The sequence below is a fragment of the Stegostoma tigrinum genome, chromosome 4, assembly GCF_030684315.1.
Source record: "Stegostoma tigrinum isolate sSteTig4 chromosome 4, sSteTig4.hap1, whole genome shotgun sequence".
Lineage (NCBI taxonomy): Eukaryota > Metazoa > Chordata > Chondrichthyes > Orectolobiformes > Stegostomatidae > Stegostoma > Stegostoma tigrinum.
The window spans coordinates 117,211,022-117,231,844 of NC_081357.1; the positions used below are offsets into that span (position 1 = coordinate 117,211,022).

The 20,823-nt window shown below is 42.8% G+C and overlaps 1 protein-coding gene across 1 annotated transcript in view; it reads left to right on the forward strand.

Annotated features, from left to right (window-relative positions):
• The window catches only part of greb1 (growth regulating estrogen receptor binding 1), a 285,761-nt gene that overhangs the window by 141,996 nt on the left and 122,942 nt on the right, over positions 1–20,823 (forward strand). The window contains exons 5-8 of the mRNA XM_048531862.2: positions 2,433–2,546; positions 6,303–6,479; positions 15,369–15,551; positions 17,931–18,077. Coding sequence (XP_048387819.1) covers positions 2,433–2,546; positions 6,303–6,479; positions 15,369–15,551; positions 17,931–18,077 — 621 coding nt within the window. The remainder of the gene's footprint in view (positions 1–2,432; positions 2,547–6,302; positions 6,480–15,368; positions 15,552–17,930; positions 18,078–20,823) is intronic.

Sequence of the window (20,823 nt, forward strand, 5' to 3'; positions counted from 1 at the left end):
GAAATTTGCTGTCAAATAAGGGACAGAGCATTCACTATGGTAAGTGGCGTGTAAGTGTGTGTGCATATTCTGTGCCAGATACATGCCATATTGGTAAAGACTTTTCTTCATAGGCTCTGTACTGGAAGAAAGTGTTTGGTCTTGGCATATACAACCAGGGTTGTCTAACAGCTTCTTGAGTAAACTTCCCAAGTTGAACTGCTGCAAATGCAGTTGGCAGATGGCCTACCGTGCTCAGGATAACAGCGCTGTTTATCTGCAGTCATGCCAGCATTCCTTAAATGACCAGCTAGAGGCTGCCATTGCAAAGTATATAAGCATATTAAAAAAATTCAAGAATGTTGAGATGATGTCCACAGGAGCCCTGAAGGCTTTTCTCAGCCCCCTGTGAATACTCAGGTGTACTGAGGTAAATTCAGTTTTCAGTCATGTAACAAGGTTAGATGGCAGACTGGTACAGAAGGTGAGGTCACACGGTATCAGGAATGTGCTGGCAAGGGGCATAAAAAACTGGCATAGTCATAAAAGACAGATAGTGGTGGTGGAAGGATACTTTTTGAAATGGAGGGCTGTGACTAGTGGTGTTCCACAGGGATCAATGCTGGGACCTGTGCTGTTTGTGATCTACATAAATGATTTGAAGGTCTAATTAGTAAGCTTGCGGACGATACAAAGATTGGTGAAGTTGCAGACAGTAATGGGGATTGTCGTAGGAGACAGCAGGATGTAGATCAGTTGGAGGAATGGGCAGAAAAAATGGCAGATGGAGTTTAATCCAGACAAATGTGAGGTGATGCATTTCGAAGGTCAAGTACAGTTGGAAATTATGCAGCGAATGGCAGATCCCTTAAAAGTATTGATATGCAGAGGGAGCTGGGTGTCCAGGTCTGTAGATCACTGAAGGTGGCAGCGCAGGTAGATAAGGTAGTAAAAAAGGTTTCTGGCATTCTTGCCTTCATTGGAAAGAGCAATGAGTAGAAGGATAGACAAGTTACACTGCAGCTTTATACAGCTTCAGTTAGGCCACAATTGGAATATTGCGTACAGTTCTGATCACCACACGACCAGAAGGAAGTGGATACTGAAAAGATTTACCAGGATATTGCCTGATATGCGGGATTTTATATATGAGGAAAGGTTGGAAAGACTGGGATTGTTTTCACTGGAATGCAGGAGGTTGAGAGGTGACCTGATAGAAATTTGTAAGATTGTGAATGGTATGGATAGAGTGGAAAGTATGAAGCTTTTTCCCAGGCTGGAGATTCAATTACTCGGGGACACAGGTTCAAGGTGCAAGGCGGGAAGGTTAAAAGAGATGTGTGAGGCAGGTTTTTCACACAAAGGGTGGTGAGGGCCTGGAAAGTGCTGCCAGAGGAGTTGGTGGAAGCAGACACAATAGCAGCTTTTAAGAAGCACCTGGATGAATGCATGAATAGGATGGGAATAGACAGATATGGATCCTGTAAATGACAGTTTTAATATGGAACGGCAAAATGTGCCAATGCAGGCTTGGAGGGCTGAAAGGCCTGTTCCTGTGCAGTATTGTTCCTTGTTGTTTGATGCAATTGCACATGAGGATATCTGCTTTAAATTTTTTGTATGCTTAGATTGTACTTTGTGAGTTGGTGTCTTGGCAGATACAGATAACTGCTTTGCTCCTGAAGAGTGCATCCTTTTTGTCTGCTGGATTTTCTGTCAACATTGAGCCAGGACTAGCATTTCTCATTCAAATTGATGTTCACCTGCGTAACCTGGAGTGAAGTATCTGTGGTTAAAGCATTGCCTTAAATATTACATTCAGTGAAAAAGCAAAGTGAACTTGTCTGAAGCTTAATGATATCATAATAAGTCTGATTTTCCTGAGCCTCTCCGACTGTGTGTATTAAACAGAAGCAGCAAACCTCCGACCTCCCGCATCTGTGTGGTTCCGGGATTGCCTTTATTTCCGGTTTGGACAATTTGGAAATCTCAAGAGCAGCCTGCAGTTGGCTTGCTTCTCTGTCCCGGGGGAGGGGGATGGTATGTTCTGGCTGATTGAAGTGGAAACTTTCAGGGGTGGACCAAAATTAAAAGTTGCAACCTCTTCTTGTCACTGATGATTCAGGGCTAGCTTGCATTGCGCTCACCATTTCTGCCTGCTCCTGTTGGTTTTCCCAACGTGAATAGATCACAGGAACATCACTTTCCCTTTTTTTGGCATAGATCTTTATGGGCACATGTATTAATTCTTCCTTCTCTAATAAGATTAAAGTGTAGTTCTCAATGCCTTCTGATACAAATGGCATTTAATGAAAATTTACCCCATTATTTATGGTTTGTTGTTAAGGATTCAACCAGTGTGTAAAATGTTGTTCAATTAGATGGTGAAGATTTTGGGAGCTAGCATGGAATTCAATGCCTTTGTAATATTGATGGGCTTCTACCTAACACAGCTTGTAAACGACCGGGAACTGAGGAGGAGGAGGAGGATGATGGGTCAGAGTCCAGTAGCCCTCTCATTCCATATCAGATGAAGCCTCCCCCTGAGGGATGTTGTACTACTGATGGTAAGTAGGGAAAGCTTTCCTTCAAAGGGTGCTGATTTTTAATGGAAGTTGATTTTACCAAGAGCAACTGGCCTCAAATATAAAATATTTATGTCCAACTAAACTAAGCTCTACCGATTCCCTTGGTTGGGAAGTTCTGAAATATTTGTGAACAAGGTGGAATCTGAGCTGTTACAAGGGCTGAGTGAACATTTATGCCATAGCTGGGGGGCAGTGCTGGTGGAGAAAAGATGTTGATAGTTCAGGTTAAGTGATTGGAATGTGAGAATGGCAAAACAATGGTGTTTCTAACTACCATACGTGAAAGAGAAGAGAAGAGGGGAGTGATGACATGGTGACAGCGAATGTAATAAGTGATGCTAAAAGAAACGGGAGAAATAGTTTGCAACTTGAAGGTGTTGAACTCAACGTTAAGTCCAGAAGGTTGTAAAGTGTCTAATCTGAAGGTGAGATGTTTTTTCTCCAGTTTGTGCTGTGGTTGACTGGGAGACTGCAGCATGCCGAAGACAGATATGTGAGCATATTGTGTTAAAATGACTGGTTAGGGGAAGGTCCATGTCCTGCTTGCGCACTGATCGTAGGTGTTCTGTGAAGCAGTCACCCAAGTCTGTGTTTGGTTTCTCCAATGCAGATTGGGTGCAGTGAATACAATACACCAGGTTGGAGAAGGTACAGGTGAAATGCTGCTTCACTTGGAAAGACTGTTCAGGCCCTTGGATGGTCGGCAGGGAGGAAGTGAAGGAGCAGGTGTTACACCTTCTGCAATTATGTGTGGAAGGTGCCGTGTAGGAAGACGGGGTGGCATTGGTGGTCGATGAATGGGCAAGGGTGTCCCGGAGGGAGTGATCCCTGTGAATTGCAGACAGGGGGAGTGAGAGTAAGACGTGTTTGGCATTGGTGTTCGTTGGAGTTGTCTGAAATGGCGGAGATTGATCCTTTGAATGCGGATGCTGGTGGGATGCAAAGTGAGGCTAAAGGGGGCCCGATCATACTGTTGTGAGTGATCAGAAGGTGCAAGGGCGGAAGCATGGGTCAGGTGTGGTTAAGGCCCCTGTCAATCACAGTGGGTGAGAAACCACGGCCATGGAAGAAGGAAGCCATATCAGCAACGCTGTTTCGGAAGGTGGCATCACTCGAACAGATGCGATGTAGGTGAAGGAATTGGGAGAATGGGATGGAATCCAGTCGTTGATATACTGAGAACTTAGTTGTGGGAGGGGCCGAAGTAGGACTGGAACAAGCAGGGTTTCACATACCCCATAAAGGGGCAGGTAAAACTGGGACCCATGTGGGTGCCCATAGTCACTCCTTTGAGTTGGCAGAAGTGAAAAGGATTGAAGGGGAAATTGTTCAGTGAGGATGAAATTGCTGCCTAACAAGAAGAGAGCTGTGACAGAGTCTGAGTTTTGTTTGTTTTAGTTTTTAGATTTTACCGCTTTTGCTGTGAATTATTTTACCTCTACAATCTAAAATCAGCATCTGAATTCCAACAGTTTTTGTGTATTTTTTTTCTTAAATATATTTTTACATAATGGAACTGAGCTACCTCTTTGTCTCTATCTCTATTGATAAAACAAATGCCTTCCAAGTTGCAGCGTGCATTTATTGTATGATGAACATTTCCACTTCATAGCCTTTCAGCCAAAATCCAAAATTTATTCCTGTTCGTAAACTGGAAAACTAAAGAGTAATGGCATTAGTGATAATGGGAACTGCAGATTCTGGAGAATCCAAGATAACAAAGTGTGTAGCTGGATGAACACAGCAGGACAAGCAGCATCTCAGGAGCACAAAAGCTGATGTTTTGGGCCTAGACCCTTCATCAGAGAGGGGGATGATGAAGGGTCTAGGCCCGAAACATCAGCTTTTGTGCTCCTGAGATGCTCCTTGGCCTGCTGTGTTCATCCAGCTCCACACTTAGTAATGGCATTAGTTATGTTGCTTATGCTGTCATTTCCAGTTAAAATAATACTGAATAATGTTAATGTTAATAATAATAATGTGAATGCCAATGGCTAAAATGGCTAACCGTATAACAGAATTGCCACAAATAATAAATAATTGCCACACAGAATAAACCACAAGCAACAATAAATATTAAACTTTTTTTTAGAATAAGGCATTTCAGGTCACCATCCTATCAATTATCTTTTTCTCTTTGCTTTATGTATCGTATCCATCTGCAGAGAATGGGGAGGCCAGCCTCTCAGTACACGACTGGGAGGAAACTGATCCAGTAGACACTTACCATTGGCTATTCCCTTTCTTCCCTGCAGAAAATAATTGAAATTTTCCCTGATTTTATTTACCTTTCACCACATTAATAAAAACAAGTTCAGCATCTCCATTATTTTCTCTGTACAGTGTTGCCTATAAGGTCACTTGACCTTATTGGAAGCGCTGATTGGCTGAAAGCAGATACTTTCCTCAGTGACCACTTCTCAGTACCTTGTGGTATTTTACAACCCTATCAGCATGTGGTACTGGCTGAGGGTTGTTTGCGATAGTTCACTGCCACCAATGCTCCATTGTTTTTGTTTTGACTTGCATCTATCTCATGATTAACGGCAGAGGATATATCACTGTCGAACATCTACAGAAGATACACTGCTCTTAGATAATGAGCTGGTTTATTGAGTGATAGCAATATGTAAAACTGTATTTGGTCAGATATCATTATTAGGAACTTAAGGACCTAAGGAGTAGAAATCCTTGCCTTCACCAACAGACTGTATGACATCTAGAGAATGGGTGGAGCCAGTATAACATAGACATTAAACTCTTCAGTAACATTATCTTACGAAACAAAAGCTACTCTCGATACTGTTTCGAATGTTCAGATTGAGGCCGACAGTTCCAAAGAATGATCAGGATGCACTAAAGCTGCATAATCATGTCATATCTTACTATAATTTTTCATTGTCAAACTCGGCATTATCGCTGAATGAAATATCATAACAACAACAACTGGCTGTGCTGTAAACAAATAATACATTCACAATGCAGAAAAGGGCTTGGACAAAATTGAAAATGATTGACTCTAATTAAAAACTAAATGTTACTTTTACATTGATAATAAGATATAAATCAGTACTGAATATAAGACCATATATGGGGCGGCACGGTGGTTCAGTGGTGCGGACTAATGCCTCACAGCACCAGGGACCCGAGTCCGATTCTAACCTCCAGCAACTTACTGTGTGGAGTTTGCACATTCTCCCCGTATCTTCGTGGGTTCCCTCTCGGTGCTCCAGTTCTCCCCCACAGTCCAAAGATGTGCAGGTTCGTTGGGGAATTTAGCATGACCAATTCATAGTGTCCAGGGGTGTGTAGATTGGGTGGATAGCCATAGGAAGTGCGGGGTTACAGGGATAGGGTAGGAGGATAGCTCTGGGTGGGATGGTCTTTGGAAGGGCTGTGTGCACTCAGTGGGCTGAATGGCCTGCTTCCACACTGTAGGGATTCTATGTGTTTCTACCCTTCCTGTAATTGTACATAAACCATTTGTTCTGTCTATAGGTTTGCATTTATGCTGATTATTGAAAGGCTAACTTTAGTTTTCAAACAGGCGTCCATCTTTGAAATTGCCGTCACACACTGAGTGGACCAAATCACATGAAAGATTCAACCCAGTTAATTTATAGATGTTAAAATTCAGGAATTTAAAATTCCGCTACTTTCATGTAATTTTTTTCCTTTTAAGCCTGGGAGAGAAAATATACTTGCTTTTTACTGATAGGAACACTTTGTTTTTAGGTTTCTGTCAGGCAGGAAAGGACTTGAGGCTTACTTCGATGTCAAATGAGCAGATCGAGGTGCCATCAGGATTCCTACTCATCGGTGCCAAGTCTCCCAATCTTCCTGAACACCTTCTAGTCTGTGCTGTGGATAAGCGATTTTTACCAGATGATAATGGCCGAAATGCTCTATTGGGTAAGGTTATTCTATGTCCTGAGAGGGAAGAGTTTTTTTAATCCTTTGATCCCTTAAAGAACAAATTAAACTTTGCCTAAGTGTTTATTCTGTATGCGTGGGAGGTGTACCCATCTAAAATGGCACATAACTCCTTGATTTGCTACAAAATAACACATTTGCACTATTTTTACAGGTAAAATTTCCAATAAAAAGGTGACACACAGTTGCACACTTTCTAATAGCATTCATTCTCTCCCACATTCCAAGTTATTTGATATGATTTATTTATTGTCTTGTCTGTGCAAGTACAGTGAAAAGCTTTGTTTACGAGCAGGACGGGCAGATCATAGTAAGCAAGGACGTACAAATCTTAGGGTGAAGTAAAAACTTAGAGGCAAACAGGTTACATCGCACAGGGTATGCATTAGGCAGGATCAATATCAGCAAGATCAGCATTATTTGAAGTTAGAGAGTCCATTTATCAGTCGAACAATCGCCGCGAAGAAGCAGTTTCTGAACCTGCTGGTGCATTTGTTCAAGCTTCTGTATCTTCTGCTCAGTGGAAGTGGTTTGTAGAAGAGCATTACTGGGGGGGATGGGTCTTCCATGATGTTGGCAGCCTTTCCACAGCAACAAGCCAAGTAAATAGAGTCCATGGATGGAAGGTTGTCTACTGTAATTACCTGAGCTATGCTCACCACCTTCTGTAACTTCTTACAGTCCTAGGCAGAGCAGTTGCCGTACCAGGCCATTATGCACTTGGACAGTATGTTTTCAATGGTGCATCCGTAAAAGTTGGTGAGGGAGCTTATGGATGAGCCAACTTCCCTGAGCTGCCTGAAAAGGAAGAGGTGTTGTTGCACCTTCTTGACCATCGGATTTAGGTGGAAAGCCCAGAACTGGTTGTCAATTATCGTCACTCCTAGGAACTTGATGCTCTCCATTCTTGTCAGCTCCGTTGATTTAGATAGGCGCATGTTCTCCTTTCTTTCTGAAGTCAATGATCAATTAGTGCACAATAATATATTGTTGAATCATATTCAAATTTGTACACATGAAAATATTATCCAATTAAATCATTGCATGTTCATAAATGCTGACTATAATTTGTGATCAAAACTCTTTACTGCCCTTTCACCCTTTTTCAATGCTAATAACCCTTTCATTTTCTTCCCAGGAATGATAAATATGAAGAGCTTATGGCTCATGAGAGCCTTGTTGAGTCTTCAAACTGCCCAACAAGGAGTTGAGGGTTGGGAAGCCACCCATCCCCATCCCAAAGCGTGACCTTCCCCCCGGCATTCTCTGCCTTGCTGGGATATGCCAGCCTTACCTCAGTTAGATCCCAAACTCGTATCTCAGACTAAGCTCCATCTGTGAACACTGTCCTCAGAGGGATGCTGTTGTAGTGTCATCAGCAGCTTCCCTTTGCCAGTGGATTGGAGGAGCCACTGGCCATTTAGCTGGTTGGCAGCTCGCTGAGGTTGGAATTCTTTTGGGAAGGCAGCAAAAATCCTGACTCAAGCAAGTCAAAAAGGCTCATTGAGTTTTCGAAAGGGACCTTTAATAGGCACGAAGGGCATAATTTACGTTTCATTTGGACCTAATGGCTTTGGGTTCCATTCATTTATCAATTGGACCAACTCTCTGTAGACAGTCGGATGGCCTGTGCACAATCTAGTGCTTAAACTTGCAATGTACGATGCCTGAAAAACAAGCACAGTTTCTAATTACTATGTTACAACATGATTTCTTCTCAAACAATAAATATCTTTAAAATACGAGCTTATAAGTAATGTGCACATATCTCCTAGATGTCAGTGCTGACTACACTTTGTTCATAACACTTAGAGTGGCTTGGTCATACAGAGCATGAATCTTGCCGAAAAAGACACATCAGTGAAGCCTTTCATTTTACATTCATCAGGAGAAATATAAGAATTTCAAACAATCAGCAATGTGTAGCACAGCAGAAAATGGTGCACATTGGTTGGCAAGTTGAGAGAAAGCAGCAGGGAGACAATCATCTTTCCTAGCTTCCAATGTGATTCAAAATGATGCAAAGCTTGAATATACCTGTTTGCAGAAAGCACATCTCACTGTTTGAATGTACGACATTTCCAGCAAGCATAAATGAGCCTGCTTAATGCCCAACCGATTATCTTAATGTGATTGTTCATGTATTGCGTACAATTCTGGTCACCACATTATAAGAAGGATGTGGAAGCTTTGGAAAGGGTGCAGAGGAGATTTACTAAAATGTTGCCTGGTATGGAGGAAAGGTCTTATGAGGAAAGGCTGAGGGACTTGAGGCTGTTTTCATTAGAGAGAAGAAGATTGAGAGGTGATTTAATTGAGACAGATAAGATAATGAGAGGGTTAGATAGGGTGGATAGGGAGAGCCTTTTTCCTAGGATGCTGACGACGAGCATGAGGGGGCATAGCTTTAAATTGGGGGGTGAAAGATATAGGACAGATGTCAGAGGTAGTTTCTTTACTCAGAGTAGTAAAGGTATGGAACGCTTTGCCCGCAACTTTAGGTACATTTAAGTCGTCATTGGATAAGCATATGGACGTACATGGAATAGTATAAGTTAGATGGGCTTCAGATTGGTATGGCAGGTCGGCACAACATCGAGGGCCGAAGGGCCTGTACTGTGCTGTAATGTTCTATGTTCTATGTAGCTATGTACACACCCAGGATTGTTCAACAAGTGCAGGTTCAGATCAAAAGATTGAGGAGGCTTAAACACCAACACGGAGTAAGAATCCTCTCTCTTGAACTAATTTGAACTTCATTACGCTCGAACCCAGCCATGTTTCCAAATTGAATTCATTATTGTTTTAAGTTTCCACTAATTGAGGAAGCTCTGAAATATTAAGCTTTTTTTGAGCCACTAAAACTCATATTTCAACAGCCTCTGTTTAAGATTGCTCAGGAGTTGCCTACTTGCACACAAATGTAGCTAGGAAATATTTAGGTAATGATTTTCGTTTGTTAAAATCAGATTACTTGCATTGAGTTGACTGGATGGAAAGGGCCAGAACTCCTCTGCAGGCCTGCCAGTTTATGTAGCAACAGAGAAAAAAGGCAATGAGCTAAAGTTTCAGGTCAATGACCTTTCATTGGAACCGGGACTGGTCATGTACACTGCCTCTATTTCTCTCTCCCTGGACACTGACAGGCCTGCTGAGTATTTGCAGATATTTGTGAAGTCCAAAACTAGAGGGCAGAGATTTAAGGTGAGAAGGGACAGATTTAAAAGGGTCCCAAGGGCCACCTTCTTCATGCAGAGGGTGGTGCGTGTATGGAATGAGCTGCCAGAGGAAGTGGTGGAGACTGGTACAATTGCAACATTTAAAAGGCATCTGGATGTATATATAAATAGGAAGGGCTTAGGTAGATATGGGCCAAATTCTGGAAAACGGGACTAGATTAATTCGGGATATCTGGTCAGCATGAACAAGTTGGGCTGAAGGATCTGATTCCGTGCTGTACATCTCTATGACTCTTTTATTCCAGATTTCTATCACATGAATTAGTATTAATTTATGTGATTGATTCAAAATGCCTTGAAAAGATTAACCCTGTCCAATTACATTGATGTAAAACAACTCCTATCTGTTCTGACATTGGTGGCGGTGCCTTCAGATTGTAAAGCCCTAGGTTTTACAATATCCTCTAGTACCACTCCAACACAATTTCTTCCAACAAAACACTGACTGAAAGCTATCTCTGGCCAAGCTTTTGGTCATCTGTACGCTTCTCCTGGTTGCCATATGTTGTTTGAAAAAATTTCTGTCAGGCATCTTACAATGTTTTATTATGTTAAAGGGGCAATATAAGTTTTTTTATACATTCATGGGATGAGGGCATTGCTGGCAGGGCCAGCGTTCGTCTCTCATTGCAGTTCAGAGTCTACCACATTGCTGAGGGTCTGGAGTCGCACGTAGGCCAGATCAAATAAGGATGGCACTTTCTTTCCCTAAAGGACATTAGTGAGCCAGATGGGTTTTTCCCGATAATCAATTCAAGGTTACCATTAAGATCGTCTTTAAACTTTTTTTATTATTGAATTCAAATTCTGCCTTCTGCTATGGTGGGATTTGAATCGAGCTCCCCAGAAATTATGTGGGTCTGTGGATCGATAGCCCAGCGATGATACCACTAGGCTATCGCCATAATATTTACATTATTATTGTAGCTGTGATGTCAGTAACATGCAAATGGGTTTCACCAAGAGGAATAATTTTAGGGTTTGCTGATAACACGAAAGTGGAAGGTTTGTTAATGTAGACAATTGTTTGAAAAAAATCAAGAGCGCACAAGTTAGCAGATTGGGCAAACAGGGAGCAAATACCCAGTATTATACTTTGTGAGGGAAATCAAAGAAATGATTGCCAAATGCCTTTGTTAGGCATAGATAAACAGACAAAAGCAGCAATTCAAATAAATACCATCTAGGAGATGTGATACGGTCTCACAAATGACAAAAGTGATTTAGCTTTTATGGCATGATGCACAGAAAAGAAGAGATCAAGAGGTATTGCATTCATATAAGTCTTCATACAATCGCCTGACACCTCAAAGAGCTTTGCAGGCTAAACAGTAAATGTTGTCAGTACAGTAATGTTGGAAACCACAGTGGCTAGTTTATGTTCTGAAGAGGAGTCATTTAATTGGCGATGTTAACTCTGTTTCTCTGCCCACAAGTGCTGCCAAACCTGCTGAATTTCTCCTGCACTTACTGTTTTTATTTCTGATCTCCAACAATTGCGATACTTTGCTCTTATAAACTGATTTTTTTCAAGACCTGGACTTGGCACTGAAAGCTTGTGATTCAGAGGCAACAGTACTACCAGTTGAGCCAAAGAAATGTAACAAGTTTACACATATCATAGGTTAGAATACTCTGTAAAATGTTAGACATCTGATTAGTGCATGGAAAATAATGTAGAATAGTTACAGCACAGAAAGGAGGCCATTTGCCCCATCATCTGAAGCAGCAATTCACCTAGCCCCACTGCCCTGCCTTCTCCTCATAACTCTGTACATTTTTTTTCTGATTATAATCTGATTATCTCTTGAATTCTTTGACTGATCTTGCCTCCACCACAGTCACAGGCAGATTTCAGTCACTTGCCACGTAAAGATTTTTTACAATTCATCTTTGCTTCTTTGGCAAATTTCTGAAATGTCTTCTTCCTGGTTCTCAATCCTTCCAGCAATGGCAATAGTTTTGCCCTGTCCACTGTGCCCACGTCCCTCAAGATTGCGAATACCTTGATCAAATCTCCTTACAACCTTCTGTCCAAAGAGAACAAACCTAGTATTTCCAATTTATTGTGTAACTGAAGTTTCTCCTCCTTCCCCAACTTCTTCGCATTCTTTCTAAAGAATGCCCAAAATACTCCAGGCGAGGCTGAACCAGTTCTCTAAGTAGCCTTATACATCGCCTCCTTCTGTTTTTTGCTCCATGCCTGTATTGATCAAGCCCACCAAACTGTACGTTCTGACGAAAGGTCACTCGATCCGAAACGTTAACTCTTTGTTTCTCTCCACAGAAGCTGCCAGACCTGTGGAGCTTTTCTGGCAACTTCTGATTTTTGATACGGTATGTTTTATTATGTGCTCTCAACATTCCCTGCCACCTACCAATAGCCCCTCTCCTCTTGCACCTGCTAACATTATGTTCTTTATTTTGTATTGTCTCTCCACTTCCTTCTAATCTAAATGAATGACTTCCTAAAACATGTTTCGTGTGGGTCTGCCATAATTCCTGAGGGAGAAGAAACTATGGAATAATTTTAATTCCCCCAAAATGTATGGGTTTGGATTGGATGAGAACAAAGTTTTTGAAAAAAATCTCAAACTGGCACTCAACCACCTGCTTCTGCAGGTAGGGCTTATCTGCTTGTGGGAGAAAGCCATATTTCCCTCCCCACTTTTAAACGTTTTCTGAGGTACGTCAGGTGTTTCGAAAGCTAGAGGAAGATGATACCAGTTGAATGGAATATGTAAATGTATTCTCATACTGTTTGTGTGCTAACAAGAGAAGAAAGTCCCCTACTCTCTCTCTGCCACCAACCAAGTCTCATCAACATCCTCAGTGACTGAATCAACTCCCTTCACTGATCCACAGCTCCAACTCCTGTGATCTGCTCCTCTCCTCCCAGAATCTCCCTATTCTGCTCCCCACTCCACCATCCCCTCCCTCAGTTCGTAGAACCGTAGGACCCCTACTAGTGTAGAACAGGTCGTTCGACCCATTGAGCCATACTACCCCCAACCCAAACAGTGTCCCACTCGGACCCACCCCTCTACCCTTTCCCTGTAACCCTACATTTCACATGGCCAATCCACCTATCCTGCCCATCTTTGGACTGTGGGAGGAAACTAGAGCACCTGGAGCGCTGTGAGCCAGTGCTGAGCTGCTGTATCACCACAAAATCACTGTGCCACCCCAGTTGCCTGGCCATTCAAGTACATTTCACTCCTCAGCACCCTGATCTCTCACTCTGTCCCCTATACCTACCTCCATCCCAGCCCACCTCTCAGTTGGGCAAGCTGTGCCCAGGAAACTGAACCCCAAACTGTTGATCAGGTCTTGAGGAGAGATGCAAAATATAATAATACTTCCACGGAGCCCTACTACCAAACATTTTGATGTTGTATATAGCGAAAGATAAAGAAGTCAGCGATGAGTGGTCATCACTTTTAAAATTACTGTAACAAGACAGATTAACTGAAAACTCCTTTTATTGGCATGGACTGATTTGCTAAATGTAATAGGTAATTCCAAAATCTTTATTTGCGGGAAAAGTGGGTAAATATTTTAACCAGGGAAGTTGCAAAGCTTTTGCAAAGAGGTAGGATTATTGTGGCAGACATCTGGTGCAGAAGTCATAAGTTATACCACTTCTTTCTATTCTGTAAACCTCTATGGTTTATGGTTCAATCACAATGTCACAATAACGAAAGCAGAAATCAGAAAATTGCTTCTCTTATGACCTTACATAACCGTCATTCTGAACGAGCAAAATGGTCTTTCCTGAGTCATGTTTTTCCTTTGGCAGATGCGAACTTTGCATGAAATGTACAAGAGCTTTCTTATGCATGTTTAATTTATTTAAAATAGTGGTATCAATATTTAACACTCCATATTCTAGAGTTTTGTTTAGCATGTTGCTGAATGTTTAAGTACAGCTGTCAAAGCTGCCTTCTCACATGTGAAGAATATTTTTCAACAGTTACAATTTTACTTTAAAACTTGAGCTTTTTAAAAAAAACTCTAATCTGTGCCACAATATATTTGTAGTGATTAATGATGAAGAGGTATGAGAAAGGAGGTTACCTAGTAGTAGGTCTAGACTGGAAATGAGTTACAACCTTGTGCGAAAAACTGTAGGCCCTGCATTCTTGGTCTGGTTAAAAGACCTGCATCCTCAGCAATTTTTCCCACCAGAAGATTGAAGGAAGATAATCCTTGTCAGTTGCAGGCTGATTGGTGGCTAGTCAGGCCCGGCCATGATTCTCTCACACGAAGATCTCAGTGTTGCTGAGGGCAGTTACATCTATCCTTTGCCTCTGCTTCTCTTTCATGCTGATGCAGAGGTTTCTATAACATTCCCAGAGTAGCAGGGATTAGTGTTTATTGCACTTCCCACTGGCAGTGGTCAATGTCACACACAGTGAGAGACTTCTTCAAAGAGTCTTTGCTGGCTCCAACCCCACCATCATTCCCTCGATCAGCTCCCTGTACAACATAATCTTGGGCAGGTAACTGCCATCTCTCTAAGCAATGGGCCCGCTAATACGGTTAGCTTTGCAGGAGGATGACTGCAATATCTGCTTGTGAAACACCTGACACTTTATTTCATTATTTTTGACTTTTTCCTGAAACTTTTAATGTACAAGAGGTATTTTCCTGGAATGTAACAATGACATGGGTTGCATTTTGCAGGCAGCCAAGGTAAGAAGTTGGAAATACTTTAAGTTGAAATGACCCCCTTTGGACTGTCATGAAGAGTCACTGTCCACTGGCAGAGTGCCTTAACTAGTATCTACTTTATCCTGAAAATGTTCATTGTGCTGTTGAATTGCACTTTGTCCAACCTGTAGCAGACAGTTATAGATGGCACACTTTTATTTCCATTGTGGATTTCATCTGATGCTGGGAGATATCATCAAGCCTTTGCATAAGTACACCAGGGTAACAACAGAAAGCAGAATATAGTATTACAGCCACAGAGAAGGTGTGGGGAAAGATTAACTTTTGAGAGGTCCGTTAGAAAGACTCATAGCAGCAGGGCAGAAGATGTTCCTGAATCTGCATCCACATGTTTTCAAACCTTTGCATCTTCTGCCCGATGGAAGAGGGTGGAAGAGAATATAATTGGGGTGGGAGGGGGTGTTTGATTATGTTGGCTACTTTCCCAAGGCAGCGCCAAGTATGTATGCATTCAATGGATGGAAGGTTGGTTTGTGTGATGGACTGGACAATGTTCACAGCTCTCTGTGATTTCTTGCAATCTTGGGAAGAGCCATTTCCATACCACACCGTGATGCATCAGGATATGGAAACATTGAATCACAGAGTTAGGATGCTTTCTATGGTGCATCAATGCAAATTGGTAAGGATATGCCAAATTTCCTTAGCCTTCTGAGGAAGCAGAGACGTTGATATGCTTTCTTGACCATAGTGTCAACATAAATGGAGATTATTAAGACTGGACCTCTGTAGTAAAGACTGAAGAGATAAAAACCAGAGACAGTAGGAATAAAAACCACTTCTGTGACCAATTGCAAGGGTGCTGAGAGAAATGAGCTTCAATAATTTTATTTGTTAAGGTTGTAGGATAAATCTTAAAATTCTGTTAACTGCATTTATCCTCAATGTTTTGTAGGTTTCTCTGGCAATTGCGTTGGCTGCGGAGAAAAGGGATTTCGTTATTTCACTGAGTTTTCTAATCACATCAACCTGAAACTGATCACCCAGCCAAAGAAACAAAAGCATTTGAAGTGTTACTTGATTAAAAATGCGCAGGGCAGTCTAACTAAAGGACCCTTAATCTGTTGGAAGGGTACAGGTGAGAACCAGATCAAAAATTTTGTTAAGAGAAAAGAACTCATTCCAGTCAATGATGGATAAGTGCTGAAAGCCAAAGAAATCTATCAACCAGGTTTTGTCCAAACCAAATTGGTACAGACCAGAGCCAAAGAAAGCCTGATTTTTGTTGCTTCTGAGGATTTGTGCTGAAAAGTTACCATGGTCAGGAATGTTTCAAACTCCTAGCAGAGCAGATCGAGGGGCTCAATAGCCCATTTCTGCTCCTGCGTTTTATAGTCATGTTTCAAAAATTAAGCAACAAATCCTTCAGTTTTAACATTCAAAATGATCTTTATAGCCTCCTCCAACCCAGAATCAGGTGAAAACGCTGGGTCCCTGTAATTCAGGTTTCTTGCACATTCCCCAATTGATCACTTGTCAATTGGCAACCAGACTTTCAACTGTCGAGACTCTAAACTTAAGAATTCCCTTCCAAAATCTTTTCACTTTGTTCTTTTGAAGACGTTCCCAGAAACTGATCTTTTTGACAGCTGTGTCAGAGATAGCAAGAACTGCAGACGCTGGAATCAGAGAAAGCAAAGTGTAGAGCTGGAGGTACACAGCAGGCCAGGCAGCATCAGAGGAGCAGGAACATTGACGTTTTGGGTTGGGACCCTTCTTCAGAAATGCAGGAGGGGGAAGGGAGCTGGGAAATAAATAGGGAGAGGAGGGGTGGGGCAGGGTAAGGTAGGTGGGATGGTGATAGGTGAGTGCAGACGGGGATTGGTCAGTGGGATGGGTGGGGTGAATAGGTGGGAGAGAAGATGGCCAGGTAATGTCAGACGAAGGATGCGAGGATGAGAGGGAGGGTTGGACATGGGATGAGGCTGGGGATGGGGAGATTTTAAAACTGGTGAATTCCATGTTATGGCCGTTGGGCTGAAGGCTCCCGAGTTGGAATATGAGGTGTTACTTCTCCAGTTTGTGACACTGGAGGAGGCCCCGATAGACACATCACCCAGGGAGTGGGAGTGGTAGCTGAAATGGTTGGTGACCAGAAGGTAGTGTCATTTGTCGCGAACAGAGTGCAGGTGCTGTACAAAATGGTCTCTGAGCCTATGCTTGGTCTCACTGATGTAGAGGAGGCCGCATCAGGAGCAGCAGATACAATAGGCCAAGTTGACAGATACGCAGGTGAACCCCTGTCTGTTGTGAAAAGTTTGTTTTGAGCCTTGAATGGAGGTGAGCGGGTAAGTGTAGGGGCAGGTTTAGCACTTCCTGCGGTTGCAGGGAGAGGTGCCGGGGGTGGTGAGGTTAGTGGGGTGTGTGGAGCTGGCAAGGGAGTCGCGGAGAGACAGGTCCCTATGGAAGTCAGCTAGGGGTGGGGAGGGAAATATAATTTTGGTTGTGGGGTCAGATTGCAGATGGTGGACGTGGCAGAGAATGACACGCTGGATGCAGAGGTTGGCCGGGGTGATTTGTGAGGACGAGGGGAATTCTGTTTTTTTTGGAGGGGGAGGGACTTGATTGCAGAAGTGTGTGAAATGCAAGAGATATGTTTAAGAGCATTTTCGATCACCAGAGGGAGGGAAGGTTACATGTCCACCCTAGGCCTCCTCCAGTGAGTCCGAATGTGGACTCGGACACTGTTTCATAGAACATCTACACTCTGTACGCAACAAATGACAACATCTTCCGGTCACCAACCATTTCAGCTGCCCATCCTGCTCCCTGGACGGCACGCCCATCCTGGGCTGCCCCCTGTGTCACAACGACACCAGTGAAGGAGGAGCGCCTCATATTCCACCTTGGGAGCCTACAGCCCGATGGCCTAAACGTGGAATTCACCGGTTTTAAAGTATCCCCACGCCGACCTCATCCCTTGTCCAACCCTCCCTCTCATCCCCGCATCCTTGACCTGACACACCCTATCCATCTTCTCTCCCACCTGTCCGCTCCTCCCACCTCACTGACCAGATCCCCACCACTGCCTACCTGCACTCACCTACCAACATCACACCTACCTTCCCCAATGCCACTCCTCCTCTCCCTGTTTATTTCACAGCTCCAAACCCCCTCCCCCATTTCTGAAGAAGGGTCTAGACCTGAAATATCAGCTTTCCTGCTCCTCTGATGTTGCCTGGCCTGCTGTGTTCCTCCAACTCCACGCTGTTGTTGTTGACAAATGTGTTGTGATGTCAGCTTTTTTAAAGCTTTGTGCCAATTTTTGTTTCATTACACTCCCATGAGTCACTTGTAATAATTTCCTACGTCACAACCATTGCTTAAATGCAAGTTATTTCTGTTGTTGTGACGGACGCAGTCACTGAGTGATCTGAAGCCTAGCTTTGTTTGTAAGGTTGAAGAATTCCAACTGACAGCGTTGGTGAAAATTCCACTTTTTTTTTGTATTTAACAGAGGGCAGAGCCCAGCAGTCACCCTCAAGTAACACCTCGAGCATTCCCTCACAACCACCTGAGAGTCCTGCCTTATCAATGACAGGAGCATCAGCAGACAGCGTTGCTGGGAGTAATCTGAATGCATTAACTGGATTACAACAAGCAGGTGCCTGACACTGTGTCTTTTAACTGTGATCAGTGTTCTTTGGGTGGCACCATGGTTCACGGTTAGCACTGCTCCCTCACAGTGCCAGGGACCCGGGTACAATCCCAGCCTCGGGTGACTGCCTGTGCAGAGTTTGTATACTTACCCCGTTTCTGCTGGAGGCTGCAGTTTTCTCCCACTTTGTGTGAGTTGGGTGGATTGGCCATGCTGACGTACCCATAGTGTCCGGGGAAGTCCATTAGCCATGGGAAAAGCAGGGTGACGGGAAGAGGGTAGGGAGTTTTGTCTGGGTGTGATGCGATTTGGAGGGTCACTGTGGACTTTGTTGGACCAAATGACCTGTTTCCACACTAAGGATTTGTTTCTGTTCCTCTTTTCAATAAGTGTCCAGTTTTTCTACTTTAAACCTTACAACATATGAGCACCAACCAGAGGGGCAGAGCTGGTGAAATAAGACTTTGGCAACGGCACAGTAGAGACTGTAATAGATCCTTGATGAGTTCTCGGAGAGTTTGTTTCCCTTTGAAGCTCGTGCAGAGGAGAATTGCGTGAGGGTTCACCGTGGTGGCGTGTGATGGTCAATCCATTGTTTATTTTTAAAACTGAATTTTACCCCAAATTTAATATGTGATTTATAGAGCCACAGAGTCATACAGCACTGAACCAGACCCTTTAGTCCAACCAGTTCATGCCAACCATAATCCAAACTAAACTAGTCCCACTTACCTGTGCTTGGCCCACATCCCTCCAGACATTTCTTATTCATGTATTTATCTATATATCGATTAAACGTTGTAACTGTACCTTCATTCATCACTTCCTCTGAAAGTCTATTCCACACACACCCCACCCTCTGTGTAAAAAAGAATTTTCCTGACACGCCTTCTTAAAATCTCCCTCCTTTCACCTTAAAAGTACACCATCTGGTCTTGAAATCCCCCACCCTAGGGAAAAGACACTTGCTATTCACCTTATGTATCCACCTCCTGTGCTCCAGTGAAAATTGCCCCACCTATCCAGCCTTTCCTTGTAACTCAAACCCTCCGTTCTGGGCAACATCCTGGTAAATGTCTTCTGAACCCTCACCAGAACTAGACACAGTATTCCAATAGGGGCCTCACCAATGTCCGATACAACCTCAGCATAGTGAGCCAACTCCTTTACTCAAAGGACAGAGCAATAAAGGCAAGCATGCTAAACGCCTTCTTAACTACCCTGTCTATGTTTGATGCAAACTTCAAAGAATTATGTACTTGAACCCCTAAGTCTTAACTAGATCTGTCTGAATAGCAGAAGTGAAACAATAGGGGTAATTTTCTGTATCGATACTCTTGATGTGGAGACTCCCAGTCATGATTTTAGGCTGACACCCATCTTCCCCATAATTTTCCAAGTCTCGATACACATTCTCTGTAGTTAAGGCCATATACAAATGCATATGACTATCTTTATACCAGTTAAGGACATTAAATCCAATGATTTTTGTTCATACTTATGTTACTGCAGGTACTACAGTTTGTAAAATATTACAACTTTTGTGTTTTTTATTGTTGTGCTTTATGCTTTTGTTTTAGGGATTTGTTAGAATAAAATGCTAAGGTGGTTTGTCTATGCAAGTGGCTTTGAGTTGACATGGGAGGCATTATTAATAAATTGAAATATTTAAAGCTAAGTAGAAGCAAAAATAAAGTAACCTGGCTAGACCAGGTACTGCTAATTCCATTGACCTCTTGGGTTGGTGGATTACTTTGGGTGGATTTGTTTGTTTCAGACATTTTGTTTGACATTTCTGTCATTAATGTCAGCTCTGACTCAGTCGATGTCTGTATTCAGTTCAAGTCCTACTGAGAGCCTTGAGCACACCCTTTAAGCTGATACTGCAGTGCAGTTGTGTAGAAATGGTAGAGGTGCCATTTTCTGGATTAGCTGTTAAAACAAACACGTAAACATGTGAATTAGGAGGCGGGATAGATCACTTGGCCGAGGAGTCTGCTCCATCATTCAACAAGATCAAGACTGATCTGCTCACTCCACATTCCTGTCTTCTCCCCGTAACAGTTTCACCCCTTGGTGGTCAAAATGTATCCATCTCTGCTTTGAAGAATTCAAACTTCTACTGCTTTTACAGGAAGAGAATTCCAATGACTCACCACCCTCTGAGAGGAAAAAAATCTTCTCATCTCTGTCTTAAATTGGTGACTCCTGAATTTTAAACAGTGACCCTTAATTCTTAATAAAATCTGAAAGTGGATGCTGTAAATCAGGAACAAAAACAAATTTGCTGGAAAACCTCAGCAGGCCTGGCAACATCTGTGAGGGTAAAAATAGAGTTAACGTTTTGGGCCCGGTGACCCTTCCTCGGTTCTGAAGCGTTATGAACCCAAAACATTAACTCTGTTTTTTCCTTCGCAGGTGCTGCCAGACCTGCTGAGCCTTTCTAGTAACTTTGTTTTTGACCCTTAATTCTTGAGTTTCCCACCAAAGGAAACATCCTTTCCACATGTGAGCTGCCAACATCCTTCAGGATCTTATGTTACAATCAAGTCACCTTTTACCCTGCCAGTTCTGGGCGCCCTATTATAGGAAAGATGTGGATGCTTTGGAGAGGGTTCAGAGGAGGTTTACCAGGATGCTGCCTGGACTGGAGGGCTTATCTTATGAAGAGAGGTTGACTGAGCTCGGTCTCTTTTCATTGGAGAAAAGGAGGAGGAGAGGGGACCTAATTGAGGTATACAAGATAATGAGA